Raw genomic sequence first — 22464 nt, 5'->3', positions numbered from 1 at the left:
CCTCACAGTGCCACTGGAGTCTTATAGACTAATTTTATGCTGACTTATGTGATTTTTGGAGTTTCAAAATGTTGGCACTCATTCACTTGCATTGTATGGACCTACAAGGCTGAAATATTCTCCAAAAAATCTTCATTTGAGTTCAGCAGATGATAAAGTCATACACATCTGGGATGACATAAGGGTGAGTAAATGAGAGAATTTGAATTTTTGGGTGAACTATCTGAACCCAGTATTTTCCTTTAATACAATGAATATCGAAGCAGGAAATGGGATTCTACCATTGAAAAAGCAACAAAAAATATGCTTCATTTATCATCAAATTCATACCTGTATGCAACACTTGGGCCTGTATCATAAAGGTCTCATTCTTTCGCTGTCTGAACACCTACGCCTTCCCAAGAACTCCCATCTATCTACTGCATTCCTCCTATAACACAATGTTTCCTGCCACAGTACTCAACTCTCCCTTCTTCTGCTTAAAACCTACCTATCTTTTTCTGTTCCCCCCTCCCTGCAGCACAAAATTACATCTTGCTGTCTTAAGTCTCTCAGCTGAAAACCTTAGTTTAAAACAAAGTGCAGCCCCTCAAGCAATGGCCACTGTCATTGAGATAAACCTTCTACTGGCTACCTTAATGGTAATAAGTGGTATTGCTGCCCAGCACATTAAACAACCAAATTTCATCAGGCGCAGTATTTCTGTCGAACATTGGAACTCATCTACTCTAACATGAGGCTGTGCGGAGAGCAGCATTGCAAAACTATCAGACTGCTGTGGAGTCACAATTCCTGCTGTTTATATTTCAGCCAAAGGTGAAGAATTATATATACAACAGGGTGGGAGTCCTGCTTTCGTTTATCTCAGGGAGGAACCACAGATGGAAATTATTACTCATCTGATAACAGGTTAACCTCATAACGGCTGAATACAGAGCCATAAAGCAATTCAAACCAGTGCAGCTCACATCATTAAGATCCCTTACAGAGATAAAAATAAAGTATACAAGATAAAATCGTGGAGGGGCATTATGAGTTTTGAAGCAAATATTCATAATGTAAATATGAGTGAAGGGGGCAAGAATGTAAGAGCTTAATACAGTGTGTGGAAAAGGGGGACATGAGGAGAGTTAGACAAGCTGACAGAAGTGCTTTATGTCTGACGTATAACATGAATGCTTATAAGATGAGGGGAGTTGTGATGTTTTGAGATGTCAGGGGGTGTTGGAGGTAGAAGAAGCACTAGTTTGCTGCTGTTTTAGAGAGAAAACCTTGCCATCATTCTCATGAAGGGGGGCCACCTCCTCTGTGACTCACACACTGCCCTCTATGTGGCTTCATGACCTGTGACATCTGAAAAAGGGGGGGCCAATTCTCTTATCTCCATAATTCAAAAGAAACTTAAAGTTTAGAAAATATTCTATTTTATGAAAAACAAACTTTTACTTGTTTTGGTCAATTTAGAATTTTTTTTAATATTTCTTGGAAAACCTTGATGGTCACTCTTTTTATTATTATTATTATTATTATTATTATTATGCACTCACTGCAAGTGCATAGCTGATTGAAAAAAGTAATATTTAAAAAAATATTTTTTATTGTATTTTTATTTTACTTTCCTTGTAATTAGGTTTGTTTTAAAAAAGCTCATTTACAATCCACTATCTATAGTTTACATTATGTGTGACAACTTATGCATAAAAAACATTTAAAAATAGTTTGTATGTATGATGTTATTGTAGCTGAGCATACAAGTTACATGTGTCTTGGTTTACCTGTACTCTGCTCCCCAGCCTTTAACAAAACTCATGCGAATCGTGCACATACGGGTCAGCTGGTACACAGCCTCAAAACCCTGATTCACTGATTGAGCCAACAGAGCAGCAAACTCCTGATTATTGAAGATTTTCAGATTACAGCCTATGAGTAAATCAGAAACACAATCATGTACCTGCAGAACATAATGAGGAAGGCTGACACTAGAACATGCCAGAGTGACTCACAGGATGTTCATACACACAGCCAATCAAACTGAACCAATGGACTGACTCACCTGGAGGAATCTTACACACTGTAGCAGGGTGCCAGCCATAACGCTGGTTACAGTTTGGACTCTGGACGAAAATAGCGCTGTCGCTCAGACACTCGGCAAACACCTCACCACCGATGTAATACAAGCGCACACCTCGGCCTGGAGAAAGAGGGTGGAAGGGTGGGGGTAGGGGTGTCAAAAACGGAAACTACACTAAAATATATTTTCATAATTCCAAAATAACTAAAATAAAATGACTTTAAAAATATATTTAAGTTTTAGAAACCCTGTATATTATACAATTTGAAATATTAACACCTACATTAAATATGAAAATCCCACTAGATAGTGTTAATATTAGAAGGTCCTGAGAAATGTAATCTTCAAAACACATTTTCAAGATATCAATTACTACATTAACTCTAATAACTCTAACAAAAATAAATAAAAACAAACTAAATTGAAAATAGAAAACAATGAAAAAACTTAACTCGAAAACAACTATTTAGTTTTTTTATTAAAACTGCAGTGAAAACTAAATGAAAAATGTTTAATATCACTAAATTCAGTATTGTCTGTAAAATCTGAAAAAGGTGACTGTACCAATGTGTCTGCGTGTGAGCTCCACGGCTGCGTTGCGGTTGACATTGGACAACAGACCCAGACAGAAGCGCTCCGCGTTGGAGGGATCTGTAAAGCCATCCACGGTCATTGACGGCTGCGATGCATGAAAGGTCTCACCCACACGCTGGTTCAATTCATAGTAAGAGATGGAGCACCAGAACGCAGACTCACAGTATGTCACCGGCTGCAGGTCTGAGACACACACACACAAATATGAGCATAGAGAGAGGAAGCAGAGATACAGAAGAGAAGTGTGGTCCATAAATTAATACATTGAACTAAGAAAATAAATACTAATAATGGTGAAATGGACAAGTAAAGCACATTGGACTTTGGAGTAAAATCTGTGTGTAGTAAATCACATTCACATTCATACAGGCTGCCAATTTGAAATAGGTTATTTTTTTCTACTTCAACTCCCTGGTGTCTCTCTGCAGAGATAGAACAACCCAGCAACATGATATTATTATTACACTGGCTGAGAATACAGAGAGGACTTAAACAAAGGCTCCTTGTATGTGAGGTTTCCTCTGACACAACTCTGAACCCAAAGCCTTCCAGATTATGGCCTGTGGGAGGACTGGGTTTTTCTAACTATTACACACACACACACACACACACACACACACACACTCACACACACACACACACACACACACACACACACACACACACACACACACACACACACACACACACACACACACACACACACACACACACCACATTTATTGTTTAAAGACAGAACTAACCTTCAATCTCCTACAACACTTTGGGATGGGTCAGGGTGGTCAACTAGTCATCAAATAACTGCATATTTGGCAGTGTTTGGCAGTAAGACTGACTAGTGAGTTTATCTCAAGTTTGTCTGAATTTTCTAGCTTTAATATTTTAGTGACAGTGCTTTAAAGGGGATGAATTAAACGGTAACATCTCAGAGAGGGTTTTAGCATCTTTTTAGCAGTATACCAGCACCAACTGTGAAAACTTCTCTGGGCTGTTTTTTTTATTTATACCCTTTAAGGAATAGTTCACCCAAAGAATTATAATTCTCTCATCATTTACTCACCTTTATGCCATCTCAAACCCATATGACTTTCTTTCTAGTGCGGAACACAATCAAAATACACACTACTGGTCAAAAGTTTTGAAACACTTACTCATTCTTTATTATAATTGTTTTTTGTTTTGTTTCTTTCCCACATTTTAGAATAATATTTAAGTCATCAAAACTATGGGAATTATGTTGTGACTAAACAAAATCCAAAATAAATCAAAACTGTTTTATATTTTAGCATCTTCAAAGTAGTCACCCTTTGCCTAGAATTTGCAGACATGTGCTCTTGAAATTTTCTCAACCAACTTCTTAAGGTATCACCCTGGGATGCATTTTAAATAGTATTGAAGGAGTTCCTATCTACAGTGCATCCGGAAAGTATTCACAGCGCTTATTCCAAAATTTATTAAATTCATTATTTTCCTCAATTCTACAAACAATACCCCATAATGACGACGTGAAAGAAGTTTGTTTGAAATCTTTGCAAATGTATTAAAAACAAAAAACGAAAGAAAAAAAAAAATCACATGAACATAAGTATTCACAGCCTTTGCCATGACACTAAAAATTGAGCTCAGGTGCATCCTGTTTCCTCCTTCTTCTTCTGTTATTTTATGGCGGTTGGCAATCCAACTTAAATGGTGCAACCCCTTATATTCTATTGATCAATCTTGTATCTTTTAAGAAATTAAATAACTATTGATAAATTCTTGATTGCTTTGGGCCATTTCCTAACAAAACCTGAAGTGACGCATAATTTACTCCCAGAGATCTTAAAGCTCGAGTTAGATGGAATCTTGCTCTTTCATATGCATCACATTTTATAATTACATGTTCTACTGATTCTTCTAGAATAGACTCCATATATCAAATCTTGTCTTGCTGCCGATATTCCACTTGAAATGCTATTGATAGCTGAAAATGAATCTGTGCATATCACTGACCTTGTAGGTTGTATTTCTTCTAGCCACTGAAGTGCTAGGAATATTGCTATTAATTCTTAAGTAAATACAGAAATATGATCGGAGATTCTCTTTGAAATTTTAACTTTAAAAAGAGGTATGTCAGCTGCTGCAGCTGTAAATCCAGAATCTGAATCCTTTGATCCATCTGTATAAATTTGCACTGCATTATAATATATTTGATCAATATATTGTTGTACTGTTAAACTTTCCAACACAGCCAAGGAGTTATTGTTGACATAGCGACAGAAGGGGCAATGTTGATATCACTTATTCCTATGTTTTGTGCCTCCTTATTGGCTGTCCATCCAAGGCTTGTTGACTTTTTATACTCGTATTACCAGCAATCATTCAAGACTTTTTAACTTGATGACTATCTGAATGACCTTGAAAATTCTCTCATTATTTACTCACTCTCATGATATACCAGGTGTAAAAGACTTGACCAGAACACATTTGAAGAAATTTTGAAAAATATCTTAGCACAGTAGGTCCTTAAAATGCATGTGAATGGAGATTTCACTTTTGAAGCTCCTAAAGTCACAGACAATCAGCATAAACATCATTGATACACCTCCAGTGGTTAAATTAATGTTTTCTAAAGTGACACGATCGCTTTTTTGGTGAAAATATAAATATGTTATTACTTTTTAACACTAAATCATGCTTATGGTCAGCAGCGTTTATTATTTTAACAACTGTTATTTAACCCACTGAAGGGCTGTGCTTAGAATTCATATATCCCTAAGAAACACATCTCATCTGTCTCTACTGAGCCTGATCCTAAACCAGCCAAAATATACACAGCTTCCTCAAGACCAACTAGCTGTCCAGACAACCTACTTATGAGTCGATTTTTGAAAAAATTCAGTTTTGCACATCCCAACATCATGCACATTAACCCAATAGTTTATTATGATTATATGATTAAATAAACTCATAGTTCAAATGGTCATATGATTCAGACAACCGTTGAAACCGATGAAAAAAAACAAAAACAACTTTGTCTGCTCTTTTAAGACAATGTCTTCCCATCCTCATCCCCAAGTGACGAGGAGACTACAGAATGCTGGTAGCATTACTCATCTGTTTTACTGGCAGTGACTTGCCCCACTGTTTTCTCATGGTCTCAGGGAAGCATACTACCACCCTCAGTAAGCAGGGTCAGGCAAAGCCACGTTATGGAAATAATATGGCAGAGATATTCCAGACAGATTAAAGCCAGACCTCACAGTGGGAAACCTCACAAGAAAACATTAAAACATTTATAAATAATGTGTTAATAAAAGTCACATGTGAGCAATTTGTCCCATTGTTGGTCAACATATGTGTGCGCTGTACCAGAATTTAGTTTGTACGTTAGTACACCAGTTAAAATTATATACCTATAAAAATGTGTCAACCTGTACAAATTTTATAGTTTTATGTACACCTGTACACCTACTTATTCATGTGATTGTCTAAACAGCCAATCATGTGGCAGCAGTGCAATGTATATAATCATACATTTATGGGTCAGGATCTTCAGTTAATGTTCACATCAACCATCAGAATGCGGAAAAAATATTATCTCAATGATTTCAACCATGGCATGATTGTTGGTGCCAGATGGGCTGGTTTGAGTATTTATGTAACTGCTGATCTCCTGGGAGTTTCATGCACAACAGTCTCAAGAGCTTACTCAGAGGGGTGCCAAAAACATCCAGTGAGCGGCAGTTCTGTGGACGGAAATGCCTTGTTGATGAGAGAGTCAACAGAGAATGGCCAGATTGTTTCGAGCTGAAAAAAGGCTGTGGTAATTCAGATAACCCCTCTGTACAATTGTAGTGAGCAGAGTAACATCTCAGAATGCACAACACGTCAAACCTTGAGGTGGATGGGCTACAACAGCAGAAGATCACGTTGGGCACTTTATTAGGTCCATAGTGTTCCTAATAAAGTTCTTGTGAGTGTATTTCTAATATAGTTGCCAAAAAGGCTATAACCACATTCTGTTTATGAATTACAGCAGCATGCTGATCTACACATTTGGAAAACTCATGCAGAACAAAGGGATATTGGTTGTTCCTTGATCCATTAGGCCAGATAGCATTCTCACCACAAACAAACAGCTCCAGAGTACGCTTGAAATAGTTTAGGTGCAGATACAAGTGTTATTGCCATGTTCTTATACACCTAAATGAACCGAACAAAGGGAGAAAACACACCAGGTTCCAAAAGAAATGCTCCAAACGAGCCAGGTGTGAAACCAACTAAGTAATACAGTATCTGGTTCTGAAATATAGTACATACTTGTGTGAAAAAAAAGATGCATGTATTTTCTTACCTAGGTTGCTGTTTGTAGGAGAGACAGGGTTAGGTGAAAGATTTGGAGAACCTGAGAAACCAAAGCAGATTAATAACAGAACCTGGCCTGTTTTCTGGTATCAATCTCTTGTATGAGAACTCAGATTTCTAACCTGTGTCCATGCTGTGGTTCATTTGGTGGTCACTGGTTTCCCCATCCTCACTCAGGTAGCCTGGAGGAGGGGTCTCTGAAACACAAATCAGATATTAACTGTTATTAAATATAACATAAAGCACAGAATTAGAACACCAGAAGAGCATTTGTGATTTTATGCACATTACGAGTTAATTATGATCTGAAGCTTTCAGTCACAGACTTAAAACATAAAAGGGTGACAAGCCTTATAGTGTGTGTGCTAGGCTTTAAATGGCACTTAAATTAAATGCCACACAGCAATTTGTTAAAATGTGTCCTATAGTGAGAAAGTGGAATTCTTTCTACTGTTTGAATCATGTGAAACACCTTTAACACCAACAGCCTTGATTAATCGAGTTTAAGCCTCACTATGATGTTATCGGTCATGAGTTGAGCGCTTTGATCTGTGCTTGCCTTTATTTGGTTTGGCCAACTTGATAACTGGCCAGACTGCACACTGATTTTGATAAAACTGTGTATATGACCTGAGACATTGCAAAATCAAAGAGCTGTGAGTCTGTGAGCCAATGTTTGTGTTAGAGTGAGTAATGTCTATTGTGTAGTCCTGAGGGCATGTCTGGGTGAAAGTTAGTGTGTGATTTTCAGAGAGAAAACAGAAAACATGTTTTTACCCGGTATATAGTTACTCGGAGGCTCAATGTCGGCAGGGAAAATGGTGTTCTCAGGGATGGAGTAATCATCCAGTGGAGGGAAATCTGTGGGGACGTCAGTGTGCCGGGGAACCAGGACAGGAGGCAAAACTGAACACAAAAATGAAAAATGTCCTAATAAATTACTTACATTTATTTCAGATTGAGATTTGATTATAGAAGTGAACAGCCTTTAAATAATAGAGTTAAGAACTCCTTCTGAGATCACCTGGTGTCTCCACACGCTGGTAGTGATAGGGGTTCACACACACCTCGTCCTTCTTCATATGGAAAGCAAACTCGCACAAGTCTACTGCGCACAACTCATGGTGGGACTGCAGGTCAGGCCAGCGCCATAGTCGGCAGTAGATTACATGAGGGAGGCCTTTTCTGTGAGATACCTGCAGACGGCCATCCAGAGACCTGTAGATAGAGTTTAAGAGGTAATGAAATGAGCAGTGTTGGGGAGCAACTAACATTACATGTTTCAGTAACGGGGTAGTAGCTCAGCTGTTTTAAAAACAGAGTCCCTTTTCCAGTGAGCTTCTTTTTAACAGTGTAGCATCAAAATCTCTAAATCTCTGTTTTTGTTTCTTCAGGAGGTTAATTAAAATGAAATGGTTGAAGAAAGAATTGACCGATTAATGCAGATGCCTTCATGCAATTTTTTTCCCTTTAAATATGTAGCAATATACAACATTTGTTATTATAATTTATTTTACAAAATTATATAAAATGTAGTTAAATGCAACTGTTAATCCTATGTTTTTGAAAATGTTTTTTTTTCTAGTATTATTGGTGATATTTACTGTATATGTATCTGTTCAAATGCTGTCTAATGCTGTCACCATAATCCTAAGATCATAATTGTTTTTGTGTCAGAAAAATAATGCTCTGATAAAAATTTTATCAGCTGATAGTAGGGATGCACCAATATATTGGCCGGTGATATTTATTGGCCAATTATTGACCAAATTAAAACCATCAGTTATTAGCATGAAAATGCTGATATGAAAAACTGATCTTTTTTTAATATATATATATATATATATATATATATATATATATATATATAATTAATTAGTAACACACTTTGTATAAACTCAATCTAGAAATAATAATAGCCACAAAAACCATCTGAAAATGCTTTGAAACCAGCAGACTTTGACTTCTGAGACATCAGTATGATATCTGTTAATGCTGAATGATTTATTTAGTTAAGATTGAAATTGCAACATCGTCTTACAAAATGTTTAAACCTTAAAACACTACATTTTAAAGTACTGTCTGCATTCAGCGCTTCAGTCAGCGGTTCAGTCAGAGCAGTGTGAGCAAGCGGTGACCTCTAGCAGTCTGGACAGCATTATCCATTTTACCCTTATAATACAGAATTTAAAAGGGGTGGTTGTTCCTTTGGTTATTTTTTTTTATTATTACTATTTTTTGCAAAAACAGAAATGCAAAATAATTTCATATCAACCATCAAGTTATCATATTCATATTTTTTTAATCTTTTTTTTTATCTGTTTATCTTCTATTTATCTTTCATTGTTGCTCTCTTTAAAAATGTGTTCCCCTTCTGTCGCTCTCTCCACGTTGTGTCAGAGAAGCGACACTAGGGGTCTCTCTTGAGCGCCGATATTCACCTCTGAACTATGAAAAAAGGCCAATGAGAGTTGGCAACCAGTATTTGCATGTCCCGCCCCCAGACATACGGGTATTTAAGCGGCGCAAATACGGGAGTTCAATCAGAAAATTTCTTCAGAGCCGATGGTCGTGTTTGCAGACTGCTGCGTTTTACACACCGAGTTCCTGCTATCCTCTGCTGCATGCTGTTGGATTCTACAGCGCACAACAGCGGCTTCCTCCTGTTTGCACGACTGTGCACTTTCTGCCCCTGAGCGCATCGACAGCTGCAGATAAGAAAGAGCTCTCACGAGTTCTTTCATTCATAAAAGAGTGATTTTATTTAAAAGAGTAATTTCCTCTAAAAGAGCAAAAAAACACAGCGGCGTTGAACGTCCTTTTAAGGACGCGTCTTTATAAAGATGCCTTTCCGCCCCTGTGTTGTTCCTGGATGCGGTAGAGTACTCTCCGCTTCCGACGGCCACAGGCGTTGTCTCGTGTGTCTGGGCAGTGATCACACTGAGGCTGCGTTTGTGGATGGTTCATGTTCTCATTGCGAGAACATGACCATGACAACGTTGTGGTCGCGGCTTGCTTACAACCGTAAGCAAGCCACTCCAGCCGCCCCCCGCGTCGCTCCTTCTTCCCACAGGATTGAGGACGATGCGGCTGGCGATGGAGGCGATTCAGGGATGGCAGCGGGTGCAGCTCCGCCGGGTACGCCCCCTCGGACTTCCCGCGCCCCGGCACGCTCGTTGACTCCCGTCCCCGCTCGAGGTGGCGGCGACTCGCCTCACAGCCAGTCTGCCTACCCTCTTGCGATGGAAGCAGATGAGTTCGCCGCGACATCGGAGGGCGTGGGCTCTGATGCTGAGGGCTCCTCTGGGCTGCCGCCTTCGGGCTTGCACGCCCAGGAGGAGGCCGACGCACAGATGTCCGATATGCTTTCCCGGGCAGCCAACAGCGTGGGCCTGGATTGGAACCCTCCATCCTCCCCACAGCCATCACGGCTGGACGACTGGTTCTTGGGCGTGGGGCGCCGCTCACAGCCTCGCCCCCCCCCCCGGTTCCTTTCTTCCTGGAGGTGCATGATGAGCTGACGTCTTCGTGGAGAGCACCCCTCTCCACTCGTCGCACCGCCACCTGCTCATCCGCCCTCGCCGCCCTCGCCAGCGGAGCGCGCCACGGGTACACGGAGATCCCCCAGGTGGATAGAGCTGTTGCGCTCCACTTATGTCCCGGAAGCACTACCACCTGGCGGGGCCGCCCTGTACTCCCTTCCCGGTCCTGTAGAGCAACATCCTCGCTCACTGCGAAGACCTACAGCGCTACCAGACGCGCCGCTTCCGCCCTGCATGCCATGGCTCTCCTGCAGGTCCACCAAGCCTAGGCACTTCGCAACATGCACGGGGGTGGCCCTGATCCCGACACGCTGCAGGAACTGCGCTCAGCGACCGACCTCGCCCTGAGAGCGACGAAGGTCACAGCGCAGGCACTCGGGCAGGCGATGGCCACTCTGGTGGTCCAGGAACGTCAGCAATGGCTGGACTTGGTTGAGATGCGTGAAGCTGACAAGACTCGCTTCCTCAACGCCCCTGTCTCCCAGTTCGGCCTCTTCGGCGACACCGTTGAGGACTTTGCCCAGCAGTTCTCCCTGGTGAAGAAGCAGACGGAGGCCATTTCGCACATCATGCCGCGCCGCAAGCTTGCCGCCACGGCCCAGGCCCCACCTGCTCGCCGAGGGCGTCCTCCCGTGGCCAGAAGACCTTCTGCTCCGCCCAACCTGGGCCCAGCTCTCAGCCCCGGCGGCGAGCAAACCGCAGGAAGCGTACGCCCCCTGCCTCACGGACCCCTTCGGGGACCCGGAAGGCTCCCAAGCGTCCCTGAGACAGCGGACCCAGAGGACGAGAAGTTAGCGCCGGAGGTGGTAAGACCGCTCCGTCCCCCGGTGGAGGGCCGGGAGGAGAATCTTTTGTTTTTTCATTTGCCGTACCCAAATTCTCAATAAAAGAGCTATTTCCTTTACCTCTGGGTCACATGGCCCGCAAATGCCGTTCTCACGGCACTTTGCTTTCAGGCCTCAACAGTCTCGGCGCCCAGGATGCGGTGCTTCCGCCCTCAGCCCCACGACTGTTCCCCGGCCGGCCGGTTCAGACGAGTCCAGAGGACGCCAGCATCAGACCTCCTCCTCAGTCACGAACCCGCCCCCTGCCGGGTGCGCGGAACAAGGTAAGTGCTTTAAGTTTATTCTCAGCACCAGAGCCTCGGGACGCCACAGTGCCTCCCGACGCCGTGTTACCTGTTACGCACCGCTGCGAAGCCCCGCCGGGTATGTCCAAAATACTCGTCCCCTTGGTGCCCCTAGCACGGAGCTTAGAGGCATGGCTTTCACTGCCCAGCTCTGGCTGCACCAGACCATCCGACTCGGTTACGCAATTCAGTTTGCCAGGTCTCCGCCCCCCTTCGTGGGCGTTCGTTCCTCCGCAGTGCACGGCGAACATGCCCACTCCCTGCGCGAGGAAATCGCCTCCCTTCTAATCAAGGACGCGATAGAGCCTGTCCCTCCGACCGAAACGAAGAAGGGTTTCTACAGCCCTTACTTCGTTGTACCCAAGAAAGGCGGCGGCATACGACCGATCTTGGACCTGCGAGTTTTCAATCGGACCTTGTCCAAACTCCCGTTCAAAATGCTTACCCAGAAACAAATTCTATCTGGCGTCCGGCATCTAGATTGGTTCGCAGCGGTAGACCTGAAGGACGCGTACTTCCACGTCTCAATTCGCCCTCGACATCGACCCTTTCTACGGTTCGCGTTCGACGGTCAGGCATATCAGTACAAGGTCCTCCCCTTCGGCCTGTCTCTGTCCCCTCGCGTCTTCATGAAGGTCGCAGAGGCGGCTCTTGCCCCGCTACGAGGAGCGGGCATACGCATACTCAATTACCTCGACGATTGGCTCATTTTGGCCTCCTCGCAGGAATTACTATGCGCACACAGAGACCAGGTGCTCGAGCACCTCGGCCGTTTAGGGTTTCAGGTCAACTGGGAAAAGAGCAAGCTCACCCCGGTCCAGAGCATCTCTTTTCTCGGTTTGGAGTTAGACTCAGTCTCAATGACAGCACGTCTCTCCAACGAGCGTGCTCAGTCAGTGCTGGAATGCCTCGCTTCTTTCGAACCAGGCACCGTGGTCCCTTTGAAACGTTTCCAAAGGCTCCTGGGGCATATGGCATCCTCCGCGGCGGCCACGCCACTGGGGTTGATGCATATGAGACCACTTCAGCATTGGTTCCAGACTCGAGTCCCGAGACGAGCATGGCGCCAAACCTTCAAACCCTGGACAGACCTCTGCTTTCTACGGGCAGGAGTACCCTTGCAGCAGGTGTCCTGTCGCAATCTGGTTACAACCGACGCCTCCAAATTGGGTTGGGGCGCCGTGTGCAACGGGCGCGCAGCCGCAGGCCGGTGGAACCGAGGCCCGCTGCGCTGGCATATCAACTGCCTAGAGCTGCTGGCCGTTTTTCTTGCCCTGAAGAAATTTCTTCCGTTGATTCGTGGCAAGCATGTCCTAGTCAGGACAGACAGCACCATGGTGGTGGCCTACATAAACCGCCAAGGCAGAGTACGCTCCCTCCACATGTCACAGCTCGCCCGTCGTCTCCTCCTGTGGAGTCAGCAGTGACTGGAGTCACTGCGCTCCACTCAAATCCCCGGCAACCTCAATGTGATAGCGGACGCGCTGTCAAGACAAAACTTGCCCGGCGGAGAGTGGAGGCTCCACCCCCAATCGGTCCAGCTGATTTGGGACAGGTTCAGCAAGGCCCAGGTAGACCTGTTTGCCTCCCAGGAAACCTCCCACTGTCCGCTCTGGTATGCCCTCACAGAGGCTCCCCTTGGGACAGATGCTCAGGCGCACAGATGGCCCGCGGGGCTGCGCAAGTACGCTTTTCCCCCAGTGAGCCTTCTTGCACAGGTGCTATGCAAGGTCAGGGAGGACAAGGAGCAAGTCACTCTGGTGGCCCCCTACTGGCCCAACCGGACGTGGTTTTCGGATCTCACGCTCCTCATGACAGCCCCTCCCTGGCGAATTCCCCTGAGGAAGGACCTTCTTTCTCAGGGACAGGGCACGCTCTGGCATCCGCATCCAGACCTCTGGAATCTCCACGTCTGGTCCCTGGACGGGACGCGGAGGATCTAGCCGGCCTACCTTCGGCCGTCATAGACACTATTAACCAAGCCAGAGCCCCTTCGACCAGGCATCTTTACGCCCTGAAGTGGCGTCTGTTCGCGGACTGGTGTTCTTCCCGAGCCGAAGACCTGCAGAAATGTGCCGTTAGGTCAGTGCTCGTGTTTCTTCAGGAGAGGCTGGAGAGGAGGCTGTCCCCCTCCACCCTCAAGGTGTATGTTGCCGCTATCGCGGCCCACCACGACACGGTAGACGGCAAGTCTCTTGGTAAGCACGACTTAATCGTCAGGTTCCTAAAAGGTGCCCGGAGGATGACTCCCTCCCGGCCTAACCTGTTTCCCTCCTGGGATCTCTCGGTCGTCCTTATGGGACTCCGGAGACCCCCTTCGAGCCGCTTGACTCAGTTGGACTCAGGGCCCTCTCTCTCAAGACCGCCCTGCTGATCGCGCTCGCTTCCATCAAGAGGGTCGGGGACCTGCATGCGTTCTCTGTTAGCGACGCTTGCCTGGAGTTCGGTCCGGCGGACACTTTCGTGATCCTAAGACCGCGACCGGGCTACGTGCCCAAGGTTCCTACCACACCCTTCAGGGATCAGGTGGTGAACCTGCAAGCGCTGCCCCGGGAGGAGGCAGACCCAGCCCTTTCACTGCTGTGTCCAGTATGTGCCTTACGTATTTATCTGGACTGCACACAGAGCACCAGACGCTCTGAGCAGCTCTTCGTCTGCTTTGGGGACAGCAGAAAGGGAATGCTGTCTCCAAACAGAGACTCGCCCACTGGGTTGTTGACGCTATTTCCCTGGCTTATCACACCCAGGCCGTGTCCCCCCCCTTTGCGGGTCCGAGCCCACTCCACCAGGAGTGTTGCGTCCTCGTGGGCACTGGCTAGGGGCACTGCCCTAGCAGACATTTGTAGAGCAGCGGGCTGGGCAACACCTAACACTTTTGCAAGATTCTACAATCTCCGAGTTGAGTCAGTATCGTCCCGTGTTCTCTCAGGTACCGAGCCCGTAGAACTCGGTGGCACGTCCACGATCTGACCGGGTGAATCGCTTGCACCCAGCGCCCTTCCCCCTAACCAGGGGAAACAGTGCGCCTTCATTCCCAGGAGATCCCAGGTTTGGGACACTGGTTGACTTCTCCCTAGCCCTCGTGGGTCGCAGTTCTGCGGAGGAACTCGCCGACCCAAACCACTGCGGGTACCGCAAGCTACCCTGTACTGGTATAGGTGCCCCACAGGTAAGGCCTCCTGTTCGGACTCCCCCTGTGAGTAAAACCACGGTTCTGTCCCCTCACGAGTTGACTCCGTGTTTCCCTTAGGCAGTTACAGCTGCCTCGGTTGCCGTGCTGTATGCTTCCCCCCTCTGCGAGGCTGGATCTACCACCGCACTACTTTTCCACATAAGACCTAAGTATAGGCCATGCGATGTATTTTCCACTCAAATTTTGCCTCCCCTCCCGGGTAGGTGTGGCCTCCGCAGGGTCTTCTCCGCCCTAATAAGGGCTAAGACCCCCTTCCCTCAATGCGTATAAGGGCCCCGGCCGTAGTTGCTCTATGCAAGAAACATAGAGAGAAAGGAGGCCCAGCCAGGCTGGCCCATTCCCATGTTGGCGGCCATCACCTTGTTCCCCCCTCCAGGGTAACGATAAGGAATCCTGATGGCTTAAATGGGGCATTGGGGAAGGGTACATGCAGCCTGATACAGTTGGTCGTTCTGCACGTAGGAATACCTGCTTGCTCCAGTATCAGCAGATCACGTACACGGCTCAGCCCATGGCTCTTTTTAAGTGGACCCCTAGTGTCGCTTCTCTGACTCCTGCCACGTCGCTGAGCCGAGCCCCTGTTGTGGCCAGACCATTTCCGTCTCCACAGAAAAATCCTGAAAGAACTCCCGTATTTGCGCCGCTTAAATACCCGTATGTCCAGGGGCGGGACATGCAAATACTGGTTGCCAACTCTCATTGGCCTTTTTTCATAGTTCAGAGGTGAATATCGGCGCTCAAGAGAGACCCCTAGTGTCGCTTCTCTGACACAACGTCTCGTTCCCTCCATCGGGGAACGGAGGTTACATACGTAACCTAGACGGCTTGTGTTCAATAGATCTTATCCAAGTTCAATGGAAATTATTTATTGTTAGGACAGTACAAAACTTTTGTACCTCTTTGTTCATTTTTAAAGCATAATTCCAAAGTAAAAGAGTGATCTGATGACAAAATAAGGTAATTGACAAAATATCAGTATCATTATCTTTATTGGACTATATATGTTTTGTTAAAAATGTGTATCGTATCGGCACATCGCTAGCTGATAGTTATATATTTTTAAAAAGATATTACCCCCTTTAATAGCTCCATCCCTCCTTTAATGTAGTTAAATTACTAGCTACTTTTTATTAGTAGTTTGACATGATGCTATAGTTTCAAAATAGTTTCCCTTTTAAAACCACTCATCCAATACATGAACAACAAATATTATGCCTTCTTAACAATAAAGCTTTTAATAAAAATGCTTTGTAATTGATAATAGACAATTAGAAAACAATGAGTAAATGTCATAATGGCCTATTCAACTGCAGAAAACAGTTGCAGTATAACATGCCATATTAAAATGTTGGAGCTGGACTTTGCACTATTTCTTGGATTGCATCAATCCAAAATCTAATTAAAGTGAAAGCCCAATGAATTTTGCCCTGGCAAGATCTGCACTGGGTCCATCATTCATTTTTTCATTGAAGTCATAATATTAAAATGGTGCAAAGGCTACATTTAGTTAGATGTCAGGCCTTTTTCTTTCCATATTGGGTGGGTTGGGGGTGTGGGACAGCTGAGGACAGAGGTCACTGGATGTAAAAAAACAAAAAACACAAAATATGAATCATCCTGATGCTACTGCAGCCTATATGCACCATGACAACCATTGCTAATGAATTTCATCGTATTAATGCATTTCCATTGCAATTATTTAAAAAGCTCAAGAGTCTGGGAGAAGAAAAATATGTGAGTTACCTGGCACGGGAACAGAATGAGGGGAAAGATGGCATAGTAGTGCAGACAGCTGACTGAGAGCAGTGCCTGTACTCTTTTTCAGCAGTCACTGGAACAGTGTAATTTTTACCCATTCATTCAGCTATGCACCAGCACTATGAATGCCAGTATTCTGCACAATTAACCTCCACAAAGAACAATGACATATACACAGTATTTGCCAGACAAAACAAAAATATTATCCCCCAAAATTTGCATTTTAAGTAATATGTTTTTATATTTAGCTTTCACCCAATTGTCTTTAAAAACGAGTGGTACACTCATATAGGTTTAGCAATAGCTGATGTCGATAATTAAAGAACATGGTGCCTGATGACCTATATATATATATATATATATATATATATATATATATATATATATATATATTTATTAACAGTTCATACATAATGTACAATACATTATTTACATATTTGTATATGTATTTATTTACATTTAAATATGTAATACATATTTAAATATAAAAAATATTAATTTATTAACAAAAATTATATTTGAAAACAGAAAATATGCACTCTGAACAATTGGCGAAGCAGGCATGGTTATCAACAAATGCTGAAAATCACTGCAAGTCACTTCAAGCTAAAAAAAAAGCTGTTCCATTTGCACTTTTAAAATCTATGGTTAAACAGCGGGATACCGGACAACGCTATTGAGCTAGCGGGACGCCATAAATTCCGGGCGGATAGAACAATAGATGGCTCCGGTAAGACCAGAGGTGGTGGATTGTGCATTTACATTAACAGAGCTTGGTGCACAAACTCTGCTATTGTTGGGAGACATTGTTCAGCTAACCTTGAGTTTCTCATGGTTAAATGTAGACCGCTTTATCTACCAGGGAGTTCACTTCCACCATTATAACTGCAGCCTATATTCCCCCGGATGCTGATGCTAAGCTCGCTATGAAAGAACTTCACACAGCCATCAGTAAACAACAGACCGTCCACCCGGAAGCTGCGTTTATTGTTGCTGGTGATTTTAATCATTCAAACTTAAAGTCAGTACTACCGAAATTTCACCAGCATGTTTCCTGTCACACCAGAGGAAACAAAACTTTTGACCATGTTTACACAAACATGGCTGGAGCTTACGTCGCGAAACCCCTCCCCCACCTGGGGCAGTCAGATCACCTTTCTTTGTTCCTCACTCTCAAATATGCACCTCTCATCAATCGCGTGAAGCCATCAGTGAAGACCATCAAGGTGTGGCCTGCGGGGGCAGATTTCACACTCCAGGAAAGGTTTCTACACACTGACTGGAGTGTGTTTGCTTCTCAAGCCACCAGTGACTCTCACACGGACACTGATTGCTACACCTCCTCTGTACTGGATTATATTAATACCACCATTGACAGTGTTACAACCCAGAAGCAGATCACCATATACCCAAATCAGAAGCTATGGATGAACAGGGAAGTGCGACTCCTATTGAAGACACGCAACACTGCCTTCAGATCAGGAGATGCACAAGCCTATAGCACTTCCAGAGCAAATCTGAAAAGGGGCATCAAAGAGGCCAAGCACTGCTACAAGCTTAAGATAGAGGGACACTTTTCCAACACTGACCCTCGACGTATGTGGCAGGGCATTCAGGCCATCAGTGACTACAAACCAACTCACTCCACCCCGCAGCCACTGATGCCAACTTCCTGAACGAGCTAAATGACTTTTATGCTCGCTTTGAAAGAGGCAACAGAGATTCTGCCACCAAGCTCAAATCCTCAGCAGACCACCCGCCAATCACACTCTCGTCTACAGATGTCTGCAATGCACTGAGCAGGATCAGCGTGCACAAGGCTGCAGGACCAGACAACATCCCTGGTCGCGTACTCAGAGCATGTGCTGGAGCAGCTCGCTGGGGTTTTTACAGACATTTTCAACCTGTCTCTTGCCCAAGCAGCTGTACCAACATGCTTTAAATGCACTTCCATTGTGCCAGTGCCAAAACACTCCAGCCCGAAGTGCCTTAACGACTACCGCCCTGTAGCACTCACACCCATCGTAATGAAGTGCTTTGAGCGGCTGGTCCTGGCACACCTAAAAGACTCTCTACCATCCACATTGGACTCACATCAGTTTGCCTACCGTAGCAATAGGAGCACAGAGGATGCATTTTCCATGGCACTGCACTCTGTGCTCACACATCTGGACAAAAAGAACACCTATGCACGCATGCTGTTTGTTGACTTCAGCTCAGCATTCAATACTGTCATCCCAACTAAGCTAATAGCCAAACTTGGAGACCTGGGCATCAACACCTCCATGTGCAACTGGATTTTGGACTTTTTGACCAACAGACCCCAGAATGTTCGATCTGGCTTCACCTGCTCCACGTCCATCACACTCAACACTGGTGTACCACAGGGCTGTGTGCTAAGCCCGTTTCTCTACTCCCTCTTCACCTCCGACTGCAAACCTGTGTACGAATCTAATTCCATCATCAAGTTTGCGGACGACACTACTGGTGATTGGTCTCATCAGCAACAACGATGAGACTGCCTATAGGGAGATCAAGCACCTGGCCACATGGTGCACTGAAAATAACCAGCTCCTCAACACCACCAAAACGAAGGAGCTCATCGTGGACTTCAGAAAAGAGCCAAGAGGCATACACGACACCATCCACATCAATGGAATGGCTGTTGAGCGTGTCTCTAGTTTCAAGTTCTTGGGAACCCACATCTCGGCGGACATGTCCTGGACAACCAACACCTCCTGCCTGGTCAAGAAGGCTCACCAGCGCCTCTTCTTCCTGAGGACACTGAGGAAGAATCAGCTTTCCTCGACTATCCTGGTGAACTTCTATCGCTGTGCAATAGAAAGCATCCTGACCAACTGTGCTACAGTGTGGTATGGGAGCTGTTCTGTTGCAGAACGCAAGGCACTGCAGCGGGTGGTGAAAACCGCCCAGCGCATCACTGGGACTCAACTACCTGCCATCGAGCACATCCAGAGGAAACGCTGTCTGCACCGAGCTCGCAGCATCCTTAAGGACTCCTCTCACCCAGCCCACAGACTGTTTTCTCTCCTGCCCTCTGGCAGGCGTTTCAGGTGCCTCCAGACCAGGACCAGCAGACTAAAGAACAGCTTTTTCCCCAGAGCTGTCTCTTTACTGAACTCTAACCCTCACTGATCCCACTCCCCTCATATACTGATAAACTCTCCTCTCCCTCCTCATACCTCATACACTTTGTTATTTGCACTGCTATAATGTTCATTTGCACTGCTGACTATATTATAGTAACAACTGTTTACATATGCATCTTGCACTACTTATCTGACTGGAATATCATTTGCACTGCCGACTGTTTATTTACAGTACCAATTGTTTACATATACATTTGCAAAACCGTACTTTAACTGTAATATGCAATTACTTTCCACTGCACTTTTACTCGGATAGTTTTTGTCCAATTTAATTTGTACTAATAGTATTTATTGCACTTCTGGTTAGACCCAAACTGCATTTCGTTGCCTTGTACCCGTACTTGTGTAATGACAATAAAGTTGAATCTAATCTAATCTAATCTAATCTACACCAAAATCACATTTACAGAAATAACTCAGCCTAATACATTGGCAATGAATGCACCATCAGACAGGTCACAAGAGCTGTTGACTGGCACCTCTTTGTCAGGCTCAACTCACAGGGGGGATCCATTGTCTGACTCACACCAATGAGACAAAGCAAATCCTGGAGTCTCCCAAGTCTCTGCCAGAGCTCTGCTCAAGACAGACAAGCAATTTCCATTCCTTCTGTTCAAGTTAAACTGACCTCCAGACTGACCTAAAAGTCACACACAGTTGAACCCATACACTCTTCAGTCAAAGCAAAGAGCACCCTCCCCCATCCAACACACACACAATACTCACTACACCACTAACTTAAAAGTTAGTAAAGAGTAAAGTATGGCAGCAAGATTTAAACCAGGTCCAAATGTTCAATAAAATCAGTGTATTAAACAGAAAGAGGGAACTGGAGAGAGTAGCAGAAGTATTTGTTGTCTACTCTCCCACATATCTCACACAATGTCACACTATTTGTATTACTAGTTATTACATTTTATTAAGCTGTTAATCAAAAGCTCCATTTAGGGAAATTATTTCATAATTGTAATTGTGCTATGGCATTGCAAGTATCCCTTTTAAGTGATCAGACTTATCAGACATGATTTACAGCAGAAAAAGAAACGTGAATAAATCAGAAATGTAATAAAGAATACAAGCCATATATAGGGACCAGAATAACACAAGGCACGTTTCTACCATCTGGCCGTAAGGTTCTCATTGTGGTACTGTGCCATTCAGTACTTCTCTGGATCGTTGGTGCAGTCACAATTTTTTTTTCCATCATGGTGCTACATAAACAAGATTAGAATGGATGAACTAGGCAACTGACTAATCGTGAGTCGCCACATCACTTAAGGCGTTCCACGAGATCTTCTTGTAGTGATGTCAAATGTATCACTTCTAATCAAGATGATACTAAATTATAAATATATTTGAATATAAAATAATATATATATATATATATATATATATATATATATATATATATATATGTGTAATAATACTGGCCTTTCTACAGTATGGATAATACCAAATACCACCTCAATTCAGTACACACATGCGGTCTTGTTGGTGGCTCTGTTCCAGCACTCATGCGTATGTGAGCGCATGCAAGAAGAGTAATCGTGACTCGCAATCTTGGCTTTGGGAGAACTGTCAAATTGTCTTAGTGAGATTTTGGTAACTGTGTTGAATTGGTATGTCCAGGTGCAATAAGTACCAGTAAATTTTGATGTATAACCCTGGAAATAAAGAAAGTAAAATATACAGATATGCTCAAAAAATGTACATTCCAGGAATGTACAATCTGTAACCACACAACAGATTTAAAAAAGCAAACTATAGATTTGGCAAGCCACTTTGTACATGACACAAGTAATTTTTCCAACAATTGTTTACAGACAGATTGTTTCACTTTTAATTGACTATATCACAGTTCCAGTGGGTCAGAATTTCTGTCCCACATGTTAAATGTGCCTTTAAGCAGCTTGTAAAATTCCAGAAAATTATGGCAAGCCTTAAGACAATTAACTTCTGATAGGAGGTGTACTGAACTGGAGGTGTAACTGTGGATGTATTTTAAGGCCTACCATCAAACTCAGAGCCTCTTTACTTGACATCATGGGAAAATAAAAAGAAATCAGCCAATACTTCAGAAAAACAATTGTGGACCTCCACATGTCTGGTACATCCTTTGGAGCAATTTCCAAAGCATGAAAGTAGCACATTTATCTGTACAAGCAATAATACGCAAGTATAAACACCATAGGAACACGCAGCCATCATACGCATTCTGTCTCATCGAGATGAACATAGTTTGGTGTGAAAAGTGCAAATCAATCCCAGAACAAAAGCAAAGGGCCTTGTAAACATGCTGGAGGAAACAGGTAGACAAGTATCTATATCCACAGTAAAATGAGTCCTAAATTGACATAACCTGAAAGGCTGCTCAGCAAGGAAAATCCACTGCTCCAAAACCATCATAAAAAGCCAGACTACAGTTTGCACGTGCACATGGGGACAAAGATACTACTTTTTGGAGAAATGTCCTCTGGTCTAATCTAATGAAACAAAAAGTTAACCGTCTATATGACTATCGTTACAGTATTTTTGGAGGAAAAAGGGTGAGGCTTGCAAGCCAAAGAACACCATCACAACCTTGAAGCATGGGGGTGGCAGCATCATGTTATGGGGGTGCATTGCTGCAAGAGGGACTGGTGCACTTTACAATATAGAAG

At 44.1% G+C, this 22464-nt stretch overlaps 1 protein-coding gene across 1 annotated transcript in view; it reads right to left on the bottom strand.

Annotated features, from left to right (window-relative positions):
* LOC127623237 (mothers against decapentaplegic homolog 3-like) overlaps window positions 1–22464 on the bottom strand; it is a 37914-nt gene that overhangs the window by 3332 nt on the left and 12118 nt on the right. Inside the window, exons 2-8 of the mRNA XM_052097584.1 lie at window positions 8037–8230; window positions 7790–7918; window positions 7135–7209; window positions 7002–7052; window positions 2636–2848; window positions 2054–2191; window positions 1776–1920 (exon numbers count right to left, since the gene is read on the bottom strand). Of these exons, the coding sequence (XP_051953544.1) occupies window positions 1776–1920; window positions 2054–2191; window positions 2636–2848; window positions 7002–7052; window positions 7135–7209; window positions 7790–7918; window positions 8037–8230 (945 nt within the window). The remainder of the gene's footprint in view (window positions 1–1775; window positions 1921–2053; window positions 2192–2635; window positions 2849–7001; window positions 7053–7134; window positions 7210–7789; window positions 7919–8036; window positions 8231–22464) is intronic.

This window comes from Xyrauchen texanus, chromosome 29 (genome assembly GCF_025860055.1).
Source record: "Xyrauchen texanus isolate HMW12.3.18 chromosome 29, RBS_HiC_50CHRs, whole genome shotgun sequence".
Lineage (NCBI taxonomy): Eukaryota > Metazoa > Chordata > Actinopteri > Cypriniformes > Catostomidae > Xyrauchen > Xyrauchen texanus.
Note: the sequence above shows the minus strand (reverse complement) of the source record. Positions and strands in the feature narration are given on the sequence as shown.